This window comes from Pogoniulus pusillus, chromosome 7, assembly GCF_015220805.1.
Source record: "Pogoniulus pusillus isolate bPogPus1 chromosome 7, bPogPus1.pri, whole genome shotgun sequence".
NCBI lineage: Eukaryota > Metazoa > Chordata > Aves > Piciformes > Lybiidae > Pogoniulus > Pogoniulus pusillus.
The window spans coordinates 11220291-11241520 of NC_087270.1; the positions used below are offsets into that span (position 1 = coordinate 11220291).

Here is a 21230-nt window from a genome sequence, read left to right on the forward strand (position 1 = left end):
AAAATGCACCCCAGGAAATCATAGATACCAGTATGGTACCACATATTAGCTTTACATGTACAGGCATTGCCATAGGCTTTTGCTTTATCACCTTATCCCTGCCTTTTAGAATGACAATTAAGATTCAAGTTTGTTCATCTAGTATGGTGGAGAGCATTACATGCAGTTTTAATAAGCATGCACTAGAGATGGGATAAATACCAAAGCTTCATTGGCCCCAAAATCTCTTACTGAGGTGGAAGTTTTGCTTAGCACCAAGCAGCAGACTTGCTGTTGGAACTCAAATGTTCATTCTCAAGGTTGATTTTGGTCAGATGATAAAGCCCAAAGAATTTATTCATAGCCTTCACCATAGTTGTTTCAAACTCAAAATTTGCTCGACAGATCACAGGGGAGTTTTGGGTCATATATTCACATCCTAACTCTAATAGGAATCTGCAATTCAATTGAGCCCCTTGAAATTTCATTGCAATGGTTAAATGAAAGAGAAAAAAAGAGCTGTACTGAGGTCTGCAACAAATCTTAACACAGCAGAAATATCTTGACCTAGCCATCAAGATGTTTAGAAGATAACTCTAACTCAAAAAAATACTGAAATGAAAAATGCTTTCAGAACCCTCTTAAAACACTCCCAGGCATGATGCTAGGAGCAGGGTGGCTATGTAATTGCTGTGGAAATAACGCTCTTCCTCTCCCCTAGAGAAACTCCACCTGACAGAGTCAGCATGCTTCCCTGTGGCTGCATGACAGGAGCCAGACTCCAGCAAACCTCTGCAGATAATTCAGCTCACACAGTGTAGCATCCAAACTACAGATCTTCTACTCTTACCACAACTCTGGAAACTAAACTTTGGGCAGCAGACTCCCCTGGAGGAAAAGGATTCGGACCGTTTGTTGACAAAAATGGGTTCTAAATATAATGGTGGCTACCCACTCTGCAGACAGATCAGAGCACAGACACAAGCCACGCCACCTGGCCTGGCTGCCAGGGCAGTTGGTGCAGGACACAGCACAGCTGCCAGCCCAGACATCACTGGCACTTAGCATTTCCTTAGTCTGCTGAAGTGTATAAATCAGACCACCAACACAGCACAAAGCTACCAAAATAGCATAAACCAGAACAAACATGAAAAGCAAACAGGCGCAAGACAGTGCTGCTTAAATCCTTGCTATACTCTCAGTTACATATCACATTAACTGTATTGCCTAAAGACCTGTCCCTATGTGAAGATCATACACATCAAGGCCATTGCTAGATTTTTTTTCTTTAACACAATTCACTACATTAAGCTAGGAGTATGCCTTAATCCTCGGAGAGTATAAAGATTTCAAGGCTTAAATAAAATGCTAAGAGACTCTTTTTACATTCTTCACTGCAGGAAAATGCAACATAAACCTGAGACATTACACATTTCCATAAAACTTCCAATGGTTCCCTTGCCTTTAAATCTTCTGGTAAATTGAGTCAGTGAACACTTCCGTGTACTGCACTTGAGCACTAAACAGAGCAATGCCTGCACTTACTACTAGTTATTCAGCCAGAAAACAGATGCAACTTTCATCCACCCTTCTATGTCTGTTCTGAATGTTAATTAAAAGCATAATATAGCTTTTCTTACCCTTAAAAAAACATCACTCCATAAGGAAAGATCACTGCATTTATTGAACACAATGAGCAGAAATGACTGCAAAGTAGACTAAAGGGTAAGAGTTTTGAGATTACAGTCAATAGAGTATGCTTGCAAATTAATGCTTGTCAGGCACTGCAGCCTGCATATTGTCCTTAAGGCTTTGACATTTTTCTTAGATTCAAATACCTGAACATTTGAAATATTATATGAAACTTGTAAACACTTCTCTCCTTGTATCCTCCTTCTGTTGGCTTAAGTTTTTTTTCCTACTAAGGTCTACAACAGTTGTAATTTGTTAAGCACCAGAATCACTACTTCCTAGACACACCACGTTCTTGATTTCAGTGTGGCTACTTGCTAAGAGGAGTGGCATTGTTAACAAGTCTGATGAAATCTAGCCAAAAACCTAATAATGCATTGTACTGAATGTAAGTGAAATTATTGTTGCCCCCATTTTCTGTAACAAAACATTAGCTTCTGCCAAACAACATTCTCACCAATGGGAAGCAAATGGCAGCTTTGTCAGGGTTCTGGCAGAAGCCCATTCACTTACCTGTAACTGAAACACTTCACTACTGATCAAACCCAACTGCTGCACTGACAAAAAGACCACTAGCTGCAAGTTGGCAAAGATTCCCTTGTATAGGATGGACACTTTCACTCAAGTGAATTACATTAAGTTTTAAAAGCCAGGATCACTCTTTGCAGCTTCACACAGACAGTTACCAGACATTCCATTTTATGGTTGAATGCAGGATGATGAATGGACACCAACCTGCAATACATGAAGAGCAAGCTTTCAGGCAGCTCTTAGATATACTGCAGGACTTTGCCGCAGACACTGCAGGACTTTATGCCACAGTCTTCAACTGAGGTCATAAAGAAAGTTCTAGTTACTTGCACAGTTGGGCTTGCCCTGTATGGAGTATGTATCCACTGTGCCTGAAAAGAGCTGCCTTTTGCAATCCTCTTCAGAGAATCCTAGGATTTCAAATGCTTTTACAAATAATTCTTCTTGTTCAAGCCCTGGTGCATAAATCCTGAATTTCATTCAGCAGTTGCCACCTGAGTGTGTTTTGTCTGGAGTATGCATATTTTATAAGCTTCTAATAAGTCAAGATAAAAAGGATGCAGTAAGAACATCAAAACAAATAAACTAAGATGGCATCTGAAATACTGTCACACTGATAAAAGAAACAGAAGTAATTTAAAGCTCCATTCATTGAAGACCACATTCTTAGCATAAGAAAGGAAGCCAATGAAGCAAACCAATAAATAATTAAAGAGAGGCTGCTTCCATCCTCTGATGGTCTAGAAAAGGCAAATGGCCAAATCAAGAAGAAAGTCTGACTCAGTCAAGGTCAATAGCCATGCCTAATACCACTCTCTTATGGAGGTCTGTAGTGGGCACAACCTGGAATACAGAAACATAAACGGACTTCAGAGATCAGCAATGATGGACTTACCAGAAGATGGTTCATAGGAACTAACCATTTGGTTTGTGCCTGGATAATGAGTTACAAGTTAGAGTAACTTCATTTTTGAAGTGGGTCCTGTAAGAGTCACTACTCATAGTGTCTTTTAAAATGGGATGAGACTCTCAGTAGTTAACAAAATAAGTACCAGTTGATCAGGCTGAGAACTAAGTTTTTTTCCTGGGTGAGGTGGGGGAGCACACTAGTCTCTTCATCAGATGCATTCCTCAGTCCACAGTCACACACTGGCTGTTTCAGCCCACACACGTTCCCTGACCATTTGATTACTGGCCATTTTTGAGGTGGGTGCTCACTTCTTCCTTTTTGCCCCAGAAAGAACTGAAACACTCTCAGCTTTGCGCCACGGCAGATATATGGTTGGTTTCTTTTAGTACTTGGGAATGTTTCACAAATGATAAAACATTTTCTTGCCCATCTCTAAGCCACTCTTGCTAATTATCAGGCTCCAAAACAATTTATTTTTTGCAGTGTGAAAAAACACCCTCCATAAATTTTGAGAAGATTCTCCCCAGCTCTACACATCCTACACATTACAGAAGACAGTGTGCCCAGCAGAAGAGAAAGGCAGAGTGCTCTGACAACCCCACATGTGGATTCAGAGGCAATGCTTTTTGCAGTCCACCTACAGATGAAGGGTGAAATCTTGGCTACATCTTGGCTTCATCAACTCCTTTGTTGCTAAGATTTTATCAGAGGAATTCGTGACTCCCTGCAACAAGCGAGTTTACTGCCAACAACCACTAATGTATGCAAAGTACCCAAATCCTTGCTCAGCATCATTATGAAATATAGTCAAGCCTAAAAAAAGAAAACCAAAACCCAGAAAAACCCAACTGAAAAACTGACACTTGCTTTACAAGGAGGAAAGGAGGTTACAATTTAAACATCTGTGCTGCTGCGTAAAGCTGGGGTGAGAAGAGATACCTCTTAGGAACAATTCCTTCTTAGCAAAGATCTATTTGAACAGAATACTACACAGTTCTTTACCTACTTGTTACCCAGTGTCTCTCAGCACCACTGTTTTAAATTCACCAGTTTTGCCTGATTTTACATAATCGTGGTAACTGAAAGAGAAGCAATTTTAGCCTGTTTACATTCAGCCATTTTCAATGCCCGCAGGAAACTCCCTGGGTGTGGTTAGCCATTTTGATTAGGCTCAGGCAAAATTAGGATTTGGAAAGCCATGCATAAATCTACACATGCACATAAAAAGTGTCTGCATGCTAGTGCTTGGGTGGGGGGCAGAGAGGGACAATTCCCACCTCTGGCAGCAGGCTGCTTTCCTAAGGAGCAGAGGCAGCAGCTGCAGCTCTTTCCCTACACAGCAGCAGCTGCTTTGACAGGCGCTGGCACAGCAGCCCCCCCTTTGGAATCACTGTCTATCTGGTCGGACCAAATCATCAGTTCTCATGGGCCCCACAAGCACATTGGATATGGTATTCCTCATGTCCTGTTCTTCCTCTCAGACAATTACTAAGGAGCACATTTAATTACAGTGGTGATGTGTTATTTGTACACGTTTTCTAGAAGCTTTTGCTGTGTGCTTTGATTCTTACTTGTGAATTACTGATTTGTCACAGATTGTGCTACTAAAGAGGAAAAAAGGAACATTACAACACTGAAGTAGATGCAGCCACCTTCAATTTAACCATCTATTCCTGGGTAAGCAAACACGGTGGCTCGGGTGGTCCTTTCTCAAAATAACCTCCAGTTTATTCCCAAATAGGAGGATTTCTTTAAAGTAATATTATTACAGAAATACAAATGGTATCCAAACCTCATTTGGCATATTCTCAATATTGAAAATATTGTTGCAATCACTTCTGTATTCTACATCACTGTCGTGGAAGGCCAAAATAGGCATAGAACATGCCCTGGCTTGCCCAGACATGTTTTCTGCTTTCCCTCTTTCTGCTGTTGGGGGAAGCAACCATGGGAAAGGAATATGAAAGGCCTGGTGCCTTCCAGTCACCTTCTCTCCTTCCACACTTGTAAACAGGGTACCCTCACATGTTTATACACTTGTTTGTGTTCTGCTCTACAAAGGTAAAAGTAAGCCCTGACTTTACCTAATATGGTCAAGTTTGGAAAACTACCATTTTTATTGGCTAACCTGTGGCCAAAGACCCATTAGTCTTGGTCTGTATTGATAAAAAGAGATGAGCAGGTAACGACAATGTGCTTTGACTTATTGTTCTTCTGCCTCATTGCTCTCTGCAGCTGTACCTGCCATGCTCCGCCTGCTACAAAACAACAAGCCCAGGGTTTGTACACCTGGAAACTGCTTTGTTACATTACTGCCAGTTATTGCTTAACTGTTCTAGATTCTGCTTTCCTCTGTGCAATGTTTTTCATGACTGTTGCAAAGAACCTGATTAAAAATAGGTAACATGGTGAGATTAAATATGTTCATATAAAAAATGATAAATTCTGAAAAATAAATCCTGCCCACACTACCATTGCATCATGTGAAAGCCAAAGAGTACCACTAACAGGTACACTCCTAAATATCTTATTTATTGCAAAGTAACTCATCTTGACAAGATCTGCCTTGAGTATGATTATAGTAACAACCATTTCCTTAGATGGTTCAAAACCACAATACATCACTATAAACTGCTTTGGAAAAAGCCATATGGACATTAAGTGAGACCCAATGCATCATGGAGATTCAAGGTCCTTCAAAAGATGTCTTTGCTTGTGAGAGACACAGAGCCTTGAAGTCAGACTAGGTGTTACACAAAATAGAAACTCGCAAATGCTCACATGAAAACCACAACCAAAACCTCAGTTTTGTTTAGTCTGTGTTCCTGACTACAGTCCCAACATGGTTGAGAGGTAACATGAAATTAATGATGCAGCTGAAGAACATGCTAGATTTGAAGAGTCTTCTGAAATGCTGGTAGATCCCAAATTTGACTTGCCATTTGCAATCTGGTCTGTGAGGCTGAGTGCATTTGTATTGCTTCCTCCCACAGCCATCTGTGTGCACTCAGGCAGCATACAGAAACAGCGAGTGCTACAAAGAGAAGAGATCTGGAAAAGATTCAGTCCTCATCTTGAGCACACAAATCACCTGAGACAGGGAGAGAAGCTACATATGTGGGAGGTAACTTCAAGAGTGCTGTGCCTGAGGAAGGCATAACAAACTGGCACTTGCATAGAACTACACTCTCAGAACAAATACTAATTTCAAAAAAGGCCCCCTTCTGCAAGACTTAAGTCTACATTTAAAGCTCAGAAGCTTGTACATCATTCTGGAAAGCAAAGTGTCACAACAGCAGATGAATCCTCGATCAGTTCATAGTAAACTGGGCAGATTCAATGACATTCTTCACATCTTTAGGTTAAACTATGATGATGTAGTAGAAATGCATTTAAAACAGTCAGAGCTGTTCAGTGGTTCTGTTTTAAATGTGACTTTGATCATATTGCAAATGTTTCACTGATGTTTTTTTCATCAAGTAACAATAGACAGACAGGATCCCAGTGCTTGGTTTAAGATGCCCATCTTTAGGGAGAACATCAATGCAGACAAGAATGAGACACAAAATTATACCTGAAGTGAAATACTTTCCTATTCTCTTAAGATGCTGATAATTAAAAAAGGAAGTCCAAAACCCATTAATAGGCCCAAGAGTCAATTACTGCAATTGAGGAGTTCTTCCCCTATACTTGGTATTGGATTCTGCTTCTACAGATACACTGGTACACAAAACACACAGGACAAATGACTTACAGCTGCTCTAGGGAAGAGCACTTGTCAAACAGAGGAAATACATTCTCCCTGGAGGAGGTCTGGTGGAATTCATTTTCTCAGCAGAAATAAAAAAGAAGACCTTTAGTTGGCTTTTTCATATACAAGTGATGTATTTCAGCAACAGATAAACAGAGCTGGCAAGAAGATACTGAATACTGGGAATACCATCAGCATTGCTGTTCATTTAGGAGTTGATACCAATGCCCACTGTTGAACGTTATTCCCTTTCCTTTACAAACCCCTCTGTACCAGAACACCTAGCTTTTGATGGCAAGATGATGATGATGATGAGGATTCTGATGCACTGAAACCTTCTCTGGTGCAGAACTTGACAAATCCAAGCACCAGCTATACACAAGGGAGGCACCTACTTACCTCTGATCCATTCTGCCTGGAAATTGCGTGTCAGTTTTGAAGCCAGTGACGATGCATGTGAGAATTTTTTTAGACACTGAACTACAAGCTTCCTGCACATTGTGTTATGTAAGCAAAGCCTCTGACAACTCTCCCAGCACCACATGTCTGCTTGTGTCTTTCCACTTACTCATGCTGCTTCTGTTTCCATAGACACCTCAGAGAAGCATGCAAGTAGTTTATGTTTTCTTGTTTCCCCTTCATAAGAGCATTTAACATACAAATGGAATTTCAGTAACATAATAATAGTAATTAAAATCTAGTGAAGCCAAAAGCTTTAAGACCTAAACAAGCATACAGGTCTGTTTAAAGTTTGTTACAGAAAAGCAAATCTTCTGCCCTACTCCTGTTTGCTCTTTCATACCAAATCCAACACATGGTCTCCACAGTTGCATGCTTCCAAAAATCTGAGGCACTGTAGCCCAACTGTAGCTCACCTGAGATGATATCATACTGTCAAGCCCAAACTACAACTATTTAGGGAGTAGAGTCAGTCTCCAGGCTTGGAAAATGAAGCAAATGAAGTCAGGAATGATCTAATGAATCAAGTGCTCAGTTAGCAACCACCAATGAAAAGCTGAGCAGCTATTCAAATGCAGCTTTGTAGAATAAGCATAAATGAGGTTTAGTACCTACAACAGAAAGAAGCAGCACAAACACATACATGGTGTTAAGCGCTAAGCAATAAACCCCCGAGATTACTAGACATAGGATAAGCAAGCCTAATTACCAATACAGCCAGGAGTCATCATCACCATCAGTCAACATGAGCGTTACCATAAACATGAAATTACATTATTCAGTCTAATCATATTTTAATCATGCAAGGACCTACAGGTAGTATTTATGATCTTAATTGTTGAAACTGATAAAGTGAGCCTCTGAAACTCTTTAATGCATTTCTTCTCACTGCCATACAAGACAGGGGAGTTCTTCAAGTCCTAATCAGACTAAGAAACAAATTACACATGCCACCCACTCTACACAGAGTTGACCTGGGAAACAAGTTTCCCAAATCTCAACTCTGACAAAGTATTTTTGACATGCTTCACCTCTCTGTCAGTTTTTAATACCTTGCTCTTAACTGGTAATTACATGACTGCTGAGACCTGCCTCACTATGTACTTGACTATCAAACCTGAAACAGGTTGCATGAAAACTACAGACAAACCACAAAATGTTTATTCACACAGCTTGAGCAATAGCAAGATAAAGTCAACAGCTCTCAACTGCAAATACTGAGTAAGGCATTTAATTCAGAGTGCTGCACCATTTACAAGTGAAATTATGCAAGAATACCAAGGAAACACAAAACCTCTGGAGATGCTGAGGAGGAGTTTAAACATCAAGAGCACGGCTTCAAGATTACATTAAACTCCAGCTAATCCTGACCACACAGGGAATTTTAGAGATAAAATACCACATATCTCTTGCTGACAGAAGCAGCTGTGCTGTGCCAGAGATGAGAAGGGAAGTGAAAGCAGTAAGAAACAGAAAGGAGAATCACCAGAGCCTCAACTCACTGACAGGTGTGGATCCCACTGCTCAGCTCCTCAACTTGGGACAGTGGTCAGGTGCCTTCCTGGACCATGTACTGACTGCAGGTATGGCTCAGAGAAACTCCAGTTCCTGGCTGCATTCCCACAAGGAAGGAAAACCCTAGAAGCAAAGAGTCTTTAGACTGAAAGACATGTCATGGCCCTTTCCTCTCACAGGTCCTGAAGGGGAAAGCTGAGGGCAGCATGGACCTGGAACTTCCTGCCCTCCTAAGGAGAGAGAAGCACCACACAGGGCCTCTGAGGTGCACCTGCATGGCCACAAAGGGCAAGAGAGGAACTGGATGTGAGAAGACAACCACTGGCAACAGGCAGTGAAAGTACACATGTGAATCGTTTCAACAAGTAAAGTACTGCAGGGATCTCAAGACAGGTCTGCAAGTGACCATAAACCGCCCAAGCAGCCAGAGCTTTACATTGGAATTGCCACCAGGCTATCTTATAGCAACTCATGTGGATTTTGTACTGTGAGGAGCTTAGTCTGCTCTTTCATACTCACTGGCTTACAGCTACATTTCTAATCACTGTACTACTCTGTGCCAAGACATGGACAAGACCCCTGGCAACACAAAGAAAGGCTTATCAGAGGTGAACATCAAGCCCTATAACTGCTGTAACAAATGCAAAAGCTAAAGAGAAGAATCTCCTCCTAAGTGGACAAGACAAACATGCAATGCTTAGTTTGTTCTACGTCCAATCCACCATCCGAAAGCATATATCTGCTTAACAAGGGAACTATTTATGTCACCCAGCTGGCTCAGCTGAACAGGCTGGCTGGAGTTAGATCTATTTTAAATCTCTGCTCTTTTAGTCACAGAGATCAATGATAGTTTACATTTATGAACATATTACATAGTAGTATTTTCAGTAGTTTTAAATTAATATTTACATTATTACTCTATATAAATGTGTTGGGTTGGGAACTTCTCCCCCTTCCCAGTTAAAAGGTACCAGAGCAGCTCAGACAAACTGAAAGTAAGATAAAGCTATATTTTTCAGCAAAGCTAAATTTACAAGCATGTATAAAAATGTATTTACATGTATTTACAAATATATGCACTTTAGAAATCCAGTCTTCCTTCCTGGACAAAGAAAAAGCCCAGAAGGGACCAACATCACTCTCTCTTTCCCAGGTAGAAAACAACTAGCAAAGCTCGAGTTGTATCTGGTCAGTCAAGGTTAGCAGAAGAGATCGGAGTGGAGCAAAGGAGAAGTGAACAGATCCAGTGCCCAAAAGCAAAGAAGAAATAATTGCTTACACACTGGCTTTTTATACCTTTTAGCAAACAAATGAATGATATAGACTCTATCATTACTGTTATTACTCTTTTATAACCAATGATCTAATTTCTCTTATTAGAATATTCCAATAAGCCTTAAACCCCATCACATTTCACAGAGATGAAGGCTGCTTCAACTAATAATTCATGCCACATCATCCCTCTTAGAATCAATGCTAAAGCTGACATGCAACTTAATATTTAGGCTTTGGCTGATTCTGAACACCATATTACAATTGTCCATCCTTAACGTGATAAAGCTGAATTTTTTTTTTGCTTCTGTGATTTTAGGTTTCTCATCAGATAAAACAGCAAAAAATCAGCTTTAATGGCAATGGCTATCCTAGCAGCACCATCTCTTGTTTTTCAGATGAGCTGTTCTTCCATGGAACAAGATGTTTACAGAAAGTGCACACTGTACCCCACCAAACATCCCTACCTGTTTCCCTGGTAACACTCGGAGACCTACACAAAGCAACTGCATGAAGCAGAAGGGAGCTCAGGAGACAGGAATCACGGCTGCACTTCAGCAGCATGTCACTAGTACATTTGACATTAGACAGAGCCCACAGAGATCAAAACCACAGGCGACTGGAAACAGAATACAAATTTACTCCTGAAAGTCCAACCAAGAAAAGAGAGAAGCCATGGTTTGGCAGTGCTGAGGTTACAGTTCCAAACTGCAAACCTGTGAAAGAACAAAGTAACACTAACATGCAGCCATAGATATGCTAACCTGTTTTTTTTCATTTTACTGTTATCTCCTGCACTCATCACTGCATGACACACAGTACAGATGGGTCCTGCTCGTTTTCTTTCAGACTTTAGCCTTACAAAGCAGATTAAATGGCTCTTTGCTTAAGTAATAGCTTATGCTGTGTATAGGTCCTAATCAACATGCCCAGCATCAGAACACTGCTGGCAGGCACTGGTTTCCCACTCAGAAATAGCAGGACGCTTAGCCCTTTGCTTCTACAGAACCTCTGCAAACTGGTCATCCCAGATAAAACCGCTGTGAAAAACCTTTACAGCTCACTTTTTATTCTTGGAACCAGGGAACAAACAGCGTGGTCACTGTCACACCACACAGAAATTCATCTCGGAGCAAAACTGCATTTCATGACTCATAAACAATCTGCATAAAGTGTGGCAAACTCATAGTAACATGTGCCAGGAGCCTGAGAAACCAAAACTCTGTCCAGTATATTTGATTTTTGCTTCTATATTCCCATTTAAAGGGCAGTGAAACACATGTGTTTTCAGTGGTTTTATGCACAGATTGATGACTTGCAAGTGAAGGACAGCTTAGGATTCTTCTAGAGGGTAGGAAGTTATAAATTTGCCTCTGACTATACTTTTTATATTTCTGTAAGGCATACTTAAAATACATCCTATTAACATGGCCTATTAAACCCCAGTTTCCTTTCATTGCTCTTTTCACCTGTCCTCTATTTCATTGGAAGAGTACAAGTAGAACTTCAGTTTCTCGGTGCCCTCTTTCCACAAATTCAACCTATTTTGAGTGATAAAAAAAATCCTTCAACTACTAGAGGTCAGCCAGGATGAAGCAGCATATGTTAGCAAAAACAGGTAGCACTAAGAACAAATGTGTAATTGCTTTGCATTCTTACAACACCTAAAATAAGAAATAAAGTCAAAGTCACGAAAATTAGCAATGATCTAGTACATTAATAGTCATTGATTACCTTATAGAGGAACTAAAAGAGTAATAAGCTTATCAAAGACAGCAATTCACCTGTGAATGTTTAAGTGATGTGTGGCCTCTTTAAACTCCCACTGGATGCATCACATGCTGAAGTCTTTTGAGTGTTTAGGGTTCCTACTCTAATAAGTGTGGAAACTGATGTACAGTAGTAAGACTCACAAACATATTAGCAAACCCACTGACAGAGCAAATATTAAAATTCATGAGCTCTTAAACATGAGGCTCATTTCCCTGTGTGCAAAGTAAACAGGCTGCCTAAAGCTATCTTCGGGAGGAAAAATAAGTCAAAGAAAGCAAAATAAATCTAACCCAATATTCCAGATGTGACTGACAAATGCATCACTTTGAGTAGTTTACAGACAGAGGAGGTGAAATCAATGCAGATATCAACACAACTGTGTGGAAGAGCTGACTTCGCTAGTTAAGCGAAGTTACATACAGTGGACACGTAATTGAGAAGTGTCTCTCTTTGAGCTTTTCTACCATTTCTAACCATGGATCACTCCTATATTCCATAATACCTTTTCTAAGTCGTTTTTGGGTCTTGAGTCACAGTTCTTGTTTCATTGAATGTGATGGTTTGGGTGTTCCCCACTTTGGAAATCACCCAGACTAGACTCAGCAGCTCTGGAAATTGACTGAAGCTTATTATTTACAGCTAGCACAGCATACAAGCAGATATTTACAGTATATACAGTTATAGACAGAAATAGACAAGGGAAAAGGGAATACAGAAACACAGCAGCCCTCCCAGAAACCTGAGTCCCCAGGAGAGGCTCTCAACCATCCTTCTATCTTCTCCAACCCCTCTTTACCATACCCCAGTCGTTGTCTTGTGCCCAAGGAAGACTGGAGGGTCGGCCAGGGGGGTTAGGAAGCAGGTGGATTAATCAGAGAGACGGCAGGTTAGGTTAGAGAGAAATGCAGCCCACAGCCCAGACAGAGAGCATCTGCCTTATCTATATTTACACTCTAGTTCTTATACATCTCAGCAGGCCTATGAGTGAAGTAGACATCACCACTGTTTCTCTTTCACAGCCTGTAATCTAATTCTTCTCACCAAAACACTCTAGCTAGCTTCAAACTAGCACAATCAATTAGTGTGGTTTGGGCTGGAAGTAACCTGTAAGGGTCATCTTAGTCAAACCCTCCTACAGTGAGCAGGCACATCTTCAACTCGATCAGGTGGCTCAAATCCCCATCAACCTGACCTTGAACACTTCCAGGAATGAGGCATCTACTATCTCTAGGCAACCCATCCAGAGCTTTATCAACCTCATATTAAAACCAAATTCTTCTTCTATCTACTCTGAATCTATCATTGTTTCCATTAAAACCATTACCCTTTATGCTATTGCATCAGGCCCTTCATGTACCAGCCTCACCAATCATTATAGTAGTATTCAAATCTTATCATAGAAGCCAAATTCTCCCATAATGACCCAAAATTCACTTCAAATGCCTCTTGCAGAACTCCGTTACACAACATACATCTTCCTGGTTCCTCTTTTCCTGTATTAATTCAACTTCTCAGTACTAAAGAATGTGTCTGTTTCTGCACGTGGATCAATTGGTAAGGAGAGGAGAACAGCAACAGCCTATCAGAAACAGGACATGGATTTACTAGGGAAGAACTTTATCTTAGACCTTTCTGCAAACTGTTCTACAGAAGAGAATTGAATGCATCAGGCATCTTTGGCACACTTCCACAGTAACCATCTAGTTGGCATGTCAAAGACACATACTCAAAGGCTTGTCAAGCAAGTCTATCTCCAATACATGAAAGAGGACTTTGCCTGACTAGCTCAAAGAAACATGATCCAATAAACACACCTTTGGCTTTGTTGTTTTGCTTGGGTTTTTTAAGATGGAGAATGTGAGACTTTTTCTGTTTTAAATAGTTACAAGATGCAAACACAAATTATAATTGCACTCTGCTCAGAAGCAATATTGGAACCACACAAATAAAAGACCCTGTCATACAATTGAGACTTCAATCCTTCTCTAAGCTCATAACTAAAGACTCACAGTTTTACTTCTGGTGCAAGGGGAGCACAACATGAATAAGGCAAAAGCACATCATGGATAAAAGCAGCACAGCACTGCATAACTGCAGTACATTCTAGGAAAAATTTCTTGCTCTTCCGCGCACACCCTCAGGCCACAACATTTCTCCTCCTAAAAGACAAAAGACTTTTAAAAAATCTGAATTTAACAACTCCTAAGTGTGTTCTCTACAATGCAGAGATAAAAGACTGGAAAGCAAAGCAGACCTGGGTAGGAAACTGCAAACCCATGATTTAGCCAAGTGAAAACCAAATTCATGCAGCCCTTGCTTTCCACCTTAGAAAGTACTAAAGCATACCCTTGATTTATATGCACTCATAAATTCTTTCAAGCTTTCAGCAGTTGCGTATTACAGCCTGCAGGAGATTAATTCAAATTCAGCTATTAATTCCTCTGTAGTACTCAAAGTAGAGCTATTAAAGTTTGCATCTTTAAACTACCCTTTTCCTGCAGCATCAGAGAAAGCTGAAAGCACCAACTGCATTTAGCCAGTAGTAGTGAGATATGCTTATGAGAGTTGTCTCCTCATAAAAAGGATGTTGGAAATGAAGTGCCACGATAAGAGAAATATAGAAAATAACCACTAATCCTCACAAAAAGTATCCATCAAGTACCTTTGCTAATCACAGCAGTAATGTGAGAATACCAAACTCAGAGGGGCCAAATACTTAAAACCTGGTGTGCTACAGATACAAACCAATTTGTGTTGTCCTCCAGAAATGGAACAGGTGACCCTCACTACTATTAAATGTTTTTACACAGAGTCTTCATTATTCTAGATCTCTTCATTCCCACAGGCTGGAAATCAGACTTGAAAATAAGGTCTGAGACATGTTTTATGTCATGGAAGTAGAATTTTTGCCTGCAGCATCGCAAATTGTTCTCAATTTAGATGTTATTAAAACCACACACTCTGAGACCACTGGGATTTTGCAACAACAGTTCCTTGGTATACTTTGAAAACAGAGGCAATCATAGAATCAACCAGCCTGGAAGAGACCTCCAAGATCCTCCAGTCCAACCTATCGCCCAGCCCTACCCAAGGGCTTCCTCCTCACTCCACTCCAATATGTTTTCTACTAATCTTGGATAACAGAAAACAACATAAGCTTTGCTGGTTGGTTGGAAAAGTAGAGGGAGAAAGAGAGGGTAGCTTTGAGTCCTTCCAAACAGCTTCATCTTTCTTCCAAGCCATCTGAGCTAGTCTGGTACATTTCAATAGTTGGGGAGAGGAAGTTCCTAACCCACCACACTTACCTTGCTGATAGGCAAGGATTTGGTCTAGCTGGCTGTGAAGCTGCTGTACAAAGTTTCAGTAGGAATATTCAAACAAGCTGTGCCTCCCACACTCACTTGTGAGAGGCAGCCACAGTTGTAAATAATATGCTCACTTACACACATTCCTCTGGGGCCATGCATACAGAAGCTAGTAAATGGCAATCTCATTGTCTAAGTCCCCCACTAATGCTAAATAGCATTACAGGACTGAGGTCATCCTTGAAATTGAGACTTAAGTACCTATGATTTTTTTCTGTGTCTATATAAAAAGGAAGGAGCAAGAACACCTGGTAATAACCATCCTGGAGACTATGGGAGGTATTAAATGTTGCAGCTGCACATCAGATCACTCTAACATTTATGACTCCTTATAGCACAAGTGTGGGAAAATTCACGAGGCCCAGGATGCAATATTAAATAAATGTAGTGCGAATTAATGCCCAGAGCTAGCACCTCCCGATGGCTATGTACGTTACAGTCTGTTAATAGAGAACACAATCTAGACACAGTAAATGCACTTAAAAATACACCATCTAGGCCAGATTACAGGATATAAAAATAACTTGTTATATATGAAATTCATACATCTCTTGAGGGCAGCTGGAAGTCTTGTAGGAGGGATTAACAAGCACAAAACGAACTTGCAAACTTCAGAGCTTCAGGTATTTTTTTGAAAGAGGAGGAAATTCTCTATTTGCATATTGTTTCAAAATCACTAATTAAAATTGAAAGTGATTTATTTTTTCTGCAGTACTTGTTACTGTGTTGGAAGAGTGGGATAATACATGCTTAAGAGAAGTAACTTACACCTAACAGTAACTACTTGTGCTCAGACTCTTACTCCAGAGCAACAGGAAGGCTGGTCATTTTTACTGAGAGAAACTTTGCTTTAATTATGGAATAAAGAACATAAACACAACCAGCCACAGCAGGGCAGCTGGCACACCACACCAAAATCTTTTTACACACCTATACCCATCCATGCATTAAAACTCTGTATGCACTGATGCATGAACCTTTAAACTAGAGCAAACAAAAGTAATTTGCAGGGCTATCACTTTATGAATTGCCATTTCCCAAAGCTGCATTACTGTTCACGTTATAGAAGTCCAAATAAAGAAAATGTTTTCCTTTGCTTTCAGTAGCCCATTGAAATCTGTATAGAGAGAAGTCTCTGAGAGCCAGGAACTCCTGCCACTTACTTGGCTTAGAGTTAATGACGACGTTTTCAGCAGAGTGCTGGGGTGGAAACCTGCAGTTGTCTCCTTGGCCCTCACTGCTGCTGTACTCTATGACTTCCACTTTTTCCAGCGGTATGCTCCACTTCAACAAATACCTCTGGCCAGTTGTCACTGTACCACTGCTTTCATAGGAAGAGCTGTAAGATGCACAAGTCATTGCTGTGGCAAACAACTATGTTTCATGGCATTCTATTTATTATTTTAGCTTCTAAAATCATTCTGAGTGCCTCACACAAGTAGAAATAAATACAACAGGCTGATTTTTGTGTTTGACCTATCCTGAAGTGTAAAGAGCAGCTACGAAGCTATAGGTAACCTTGTTCACAAACAGCGTGGGACTGCCAGTAACAATTGCTACTTTTTTGTAACTAAATGACTACTTTTTAAGATCAATGTGCATTTTGTCACTCTAATACAGGTGTTTAGGATGATACTTCAGCTCCATAGTTTCCTAATTCTCTCAAAACAACACTCAGTATTAACTGCTATACTTAGGGAAGGAGGATGGGACCTTTGAATGATTACTGGCAGCAGAAAGGGCAATGTAATCTTCCAAGGGCTGACAAGCTGAAATTTCTTCTGAGCCCCCTAACCCAGGACATTCTTTACAGAACTCTGCAGCTACTGTGGCTTTTGAGCTTAATTCCCCACGAGCTGCTGCTGAAGGGTGTCTCACAGCAGTCACTTCAGAGAAAAAAGGCACATTGATTTGTTCTGGGTGCATGTATTATCTTTGTGGTGTTTCTTGAGGATTTTTAGGGTTTGGGGGTTTTTGTTTGGTTTGGTTTTGTGGAATTTTTTATTTTGTGGAGGGTTTTTTTTGGTTGGTTTGGTTTGCTTGGTTGGGTTCTTTTAATTGGAAATTGTGTCACCATATAGATCTGTGTGTGTGACAGTATGAATGTAAGGAAAAAGGGAAAGCATCTTACCTTGTCATGCCCATGTTCCACTACAAACCAACATCCAATAACTAGACACTACAACACATTTCTGTCTGCAATCACCAACTGACAACGAATTTTCTTACAAATATACTCTAAAACTTCCAAACATCAGCAGGCAATTTAGAGGATTGTAACAAAGTTCATTACCCATTTATTATTATGGCTACTCCTGGAATCATTAAACACAGCAAAAAATAAGAACTAAAAAAAAAGAATCAATTAGTGCTTTTTTTCCAGCTGAAGCTTGAACGAGTGTTTCCGAACTACAAACCAAGTCTTACCGAACATTGACTGTTGCACACATCAGCACATCATTTAACATGAAAAGCCGCCGCTCCTTGGTTTTGAGAATTTCTCCTTTGTCACTGTAAACTGTCTCCAGCATATCATCAGTCCGTATGAGGTGTCTGTTTCCACTGTTGAGAAGCTAGATTTTAAAAACAACCAACATTGTATATTCTATATGGCACATCTGCAATGCATTACAAGACCAGATACAATGATCATCGCTTGCCGTCCTAGTACAAGTGTTCACAGGTAGATTTGCAAAGTGGATTAAGCTTCCTTACTAATTTGCTCTTCATTTAAAGGAACAATATTTTCTGCTGTCACAAATACAGCCTGTAAAGATTTTCTATCTTTATATGGAACATAACTGCTCCTTTAGCAACAAAAACGATAGCTTACACAATTTCTGTGGTTTCCATCCCTCATCCCTGCTCTCACATCCCTTTTAAGTGCTACACATGGCTCAAGCTGTCCCAGAGTGAGAGGTCAGAGTAGGAGGAGGAGGGATCCCTCCTGCTCTGTCCACTTAGGCTAACAGAGCTAGCTGAGGTGTGCAGCTGGCAGCTCCACAAACCACGAAGATGATACGTACATGAGATGCACAGCTTCGGTCATTTATCTTCAAGGATTGAGGGAGCAGCACTGACAGGAAACATGAACCAACCCCTCACAGGTCACATCTCCATAGTGGCCAAGATAATAAAATTGTCCAAAAGTCACTCATTTCCTATCAACTCACCTCTCTCACCTCTGCGTCACCCTGCCTGGCATTGTTCCAAAACTGTATATTCGAATATTAACTCAGAAGACACAGAAGGCACTATGTGATTTGGAGCATCTCTCTCTTGCATCATACATTCCTACTTTCCTAACCTTGTTCAGGTAACGTTCATTCATTGCTTTTGCTATCTGCTTTATTTCACAGCGTTGATCTGCATCCCTTTTCCTTTCATTTAACTTCTCTGCCAGCGTTTCGAGTTCTGTAAGAGCCATCTGCAGAGGTAATCTGTCAGGATGTCCTTTATTAGTGTTCTTCAACATATCCTGAGGGAAAACGAGAGAACAAAAGAAAAACTGCATTTAATTTCATTGTCAAGTTCAAAAGTGGATGCAAAGCAATCACTACATTCTTTACCTCAATACTTCCAAAAAGTAAGTTCAATGACATCTAATGAATATTCAGACAGCACATTGCTTATCTTCCTGAATACCTTAATAGTTGTTTAAAAAGATACTGAATGCAGTCATACACAGTTTATTTGCAGGGTGAAAGCACAGAGAAAGAAGCTGAAAATAAATGTAAGAACTGCAAATATAAAAACAAATAAAAAAGAGGGCACATAACACTAAGCACAATTGGAAAACCAGTATTAGACTACGGTGTGCAGGTGTCTGCAAACAATGATTTGAACTTTTCTCATATTCATTGTCATAATAATATTTTGCTATCTACATTACTATTACTGTTTCTCAGTAAAACACTGAAAGCACTCTCATCTCAAAGCAGAAGACAGCATGCATTTCATGGAGGTCAGAAAAACTTCTCAAAGTCTTTTCATTGTATAGGAATATAGTAGGAACAATTTGAATGATGTCTTTTTCCACTTAAAAATCCCTAAAAATTCACTTAGCTTCCTGCCACAATAAACTACATCTCTTCTGCTACCTCAAGGACTCTCATTATGGCTTTCTACCCATGTGCTCCACCCACAACTACCTCTGCAGCCTCTTTCACATTAATTCCTGGATCTGCATCCCAATTGTCATGGTTTTTAAAGAGCCAGCAGAATGTGACACTCAGATGATTTGGAAAAGAAAACAGAGTTATATTTGAAAAGAAAAGATAGAAATTACAGAGAATACACAGCATAAGTAGCTTCTGCCAGACACAGTAGGCTGGAGGGAGAGAAAAGGAGGACATGTTAGCTTCGCTGCTAGTTTATAAAGAGATAGCAGAATTATGGGATTGAATAACACTTTTCAGTCCCTATAGGATTTTTAACCCTATAGTTCCCAACCTAGGACACCAATGGCTCTCATCCTCTTGGCACCAGCAAAACACAGCTAACCTGTATCAGTCACTAGGATAGATCTGCTGTGGCCTGGAAGGAGCTAGAGCATAAGTTAGGTCTGGAGTAGGTCTACACTAGGGAATTGTCCTTCATCTCCTCTGATGCTCAGCTGTGACAGCCCATAGACTGTCAGATCTCCAGTTTCCATTAGAAGAAAAATCAAAACACTGCAGGCCAGAAGGGAGCTGCAACACACTCCAGCAAGTCCTGTGAGTCAAGCAGTCAGAGTGCTTTTGTTCCACATTCCAGGTGTATTCTGAACAAACCAAGACATGAATTGCATCCTCTTGGGGTTTCTTTCTTGAATGTAAAATGCCATGAAGTTCCTAGTGATGTCCTGAGGCACTATTAGCTAATGAACTGATATGAATGAGTAGCATGTTTTAACTACAGTTCTACTGCAAAATGACTTGCAAGCTAAACCTAACCTAGAAGTAATCTAGAGTAAACCTAGTTTACTAAAGTTTTCTTGCAGGGTATTTGCTGCCTATCCCTGCAATCAGACCACAAGATGAGCAGCATATGATGCACTGAATTTGTTTTGTTATTTTCTCACAGTCTGGTGGTCATTTCCACTGCATGCTCCCCCAGCAGAAGACTGTCACACAATCCCATAAGCAAATCAGGTAAGAATGCAACAGAAGCATCTTTTGGCAAGCACTATTTACCTGCAACAGTAGAATGAACTGTGGAAAGCGCTGGATAGGCTTCATCATTAAACTATACAGTGTAATTCGATCAGGGCTTGACTCCTGGCACTGCTGCAATGCAAGAAAGCCACACTGTTTACTACCATGAATAGATTTCCATCAGTCACAGAGCGAAAGGAAAACATTTCCTAGGATGCTTCTAGGTAATTTACAGTAATTATAACAGTAGTACTGTAAATATCCCACTTGCTATAAACACAAAAAGGTATTAAATCTTTCTCAGAATCATTATTAAAATGATGACATATCACTGAACTGAAAAGCTCCTTAAATACAGCTGGCATAAAGCTGCACCAGCAGTGCAGTATCCATATAGGTATTGATATAGCACATCCATGGCTTTACAAAAGGAGTGCACTGATTGACTGCTTAACTTCAAACACAATAAAGAGAACATAATTGTCCAAGGACATAAGTTTGAAAAATGTGATGTGATGATTTTTAGTACATAATTTACTATTGCTGCTCTGTTTCTTGTGACTAAAAGATAATAAATTGCTAATCACCTATGTGTTCTTAGGAGGAGATTAAGGAAAACATAATAATCTCTCTGCTACATAAAAAAAGGGGGGGTTAATTTTCTTTGTTAAAACAAAATAAGGAAAAGAACATTGATTTATGCTCAGGGAAAAAAAGTTAAGAGTCCATTATTCTTGTTACCAGAACTGGCAGATAAAACTAGACATACTTCATTTCCATGTGCAGAAAAGTCCTGTTTATATAAGACGGTTCAATGCTTAGAAATATTTTGGCCAGAAGCACCAATG

The 21230-nt window shown here is 40.1% G+C and overlaps 1 protein-coding gene across 8 annotated transcripts in view; it reads right to left on the reverse strand.

Moving 5' to 3' along the window:
* ARHGEF10 (Rho guanine nucleotide exchange factor 10) overlaps positions 1-21230 on the reverse strand; it is a 109973-nt gene that overhangs the window by 38423 nt on the left and 50320 nt on the right. For all 8 annotated transcript variants that reach the window (XM_064145859.1, XM_064145854.1, XM_064145855.1 and 5 more), the window contains 4 exons: positions 20422-20514; positions 18555-18725; positions 17675-17820; positions 16411-16586 (listed from right to left, as the gene is read on the reverse strand). In XM_064145859.1, the coding sequence (XP_064001929.1) occupies positions 16411-16586; positions 17675-17820; positions 18555-18725; positions 20422-20514 (586 nt within the window). The remainder of the gene's footprint in view (positions 1-16410; positions 16587-17674; positions 17821-18554; positions 18726-20421; positions 20515-21230) is intronic.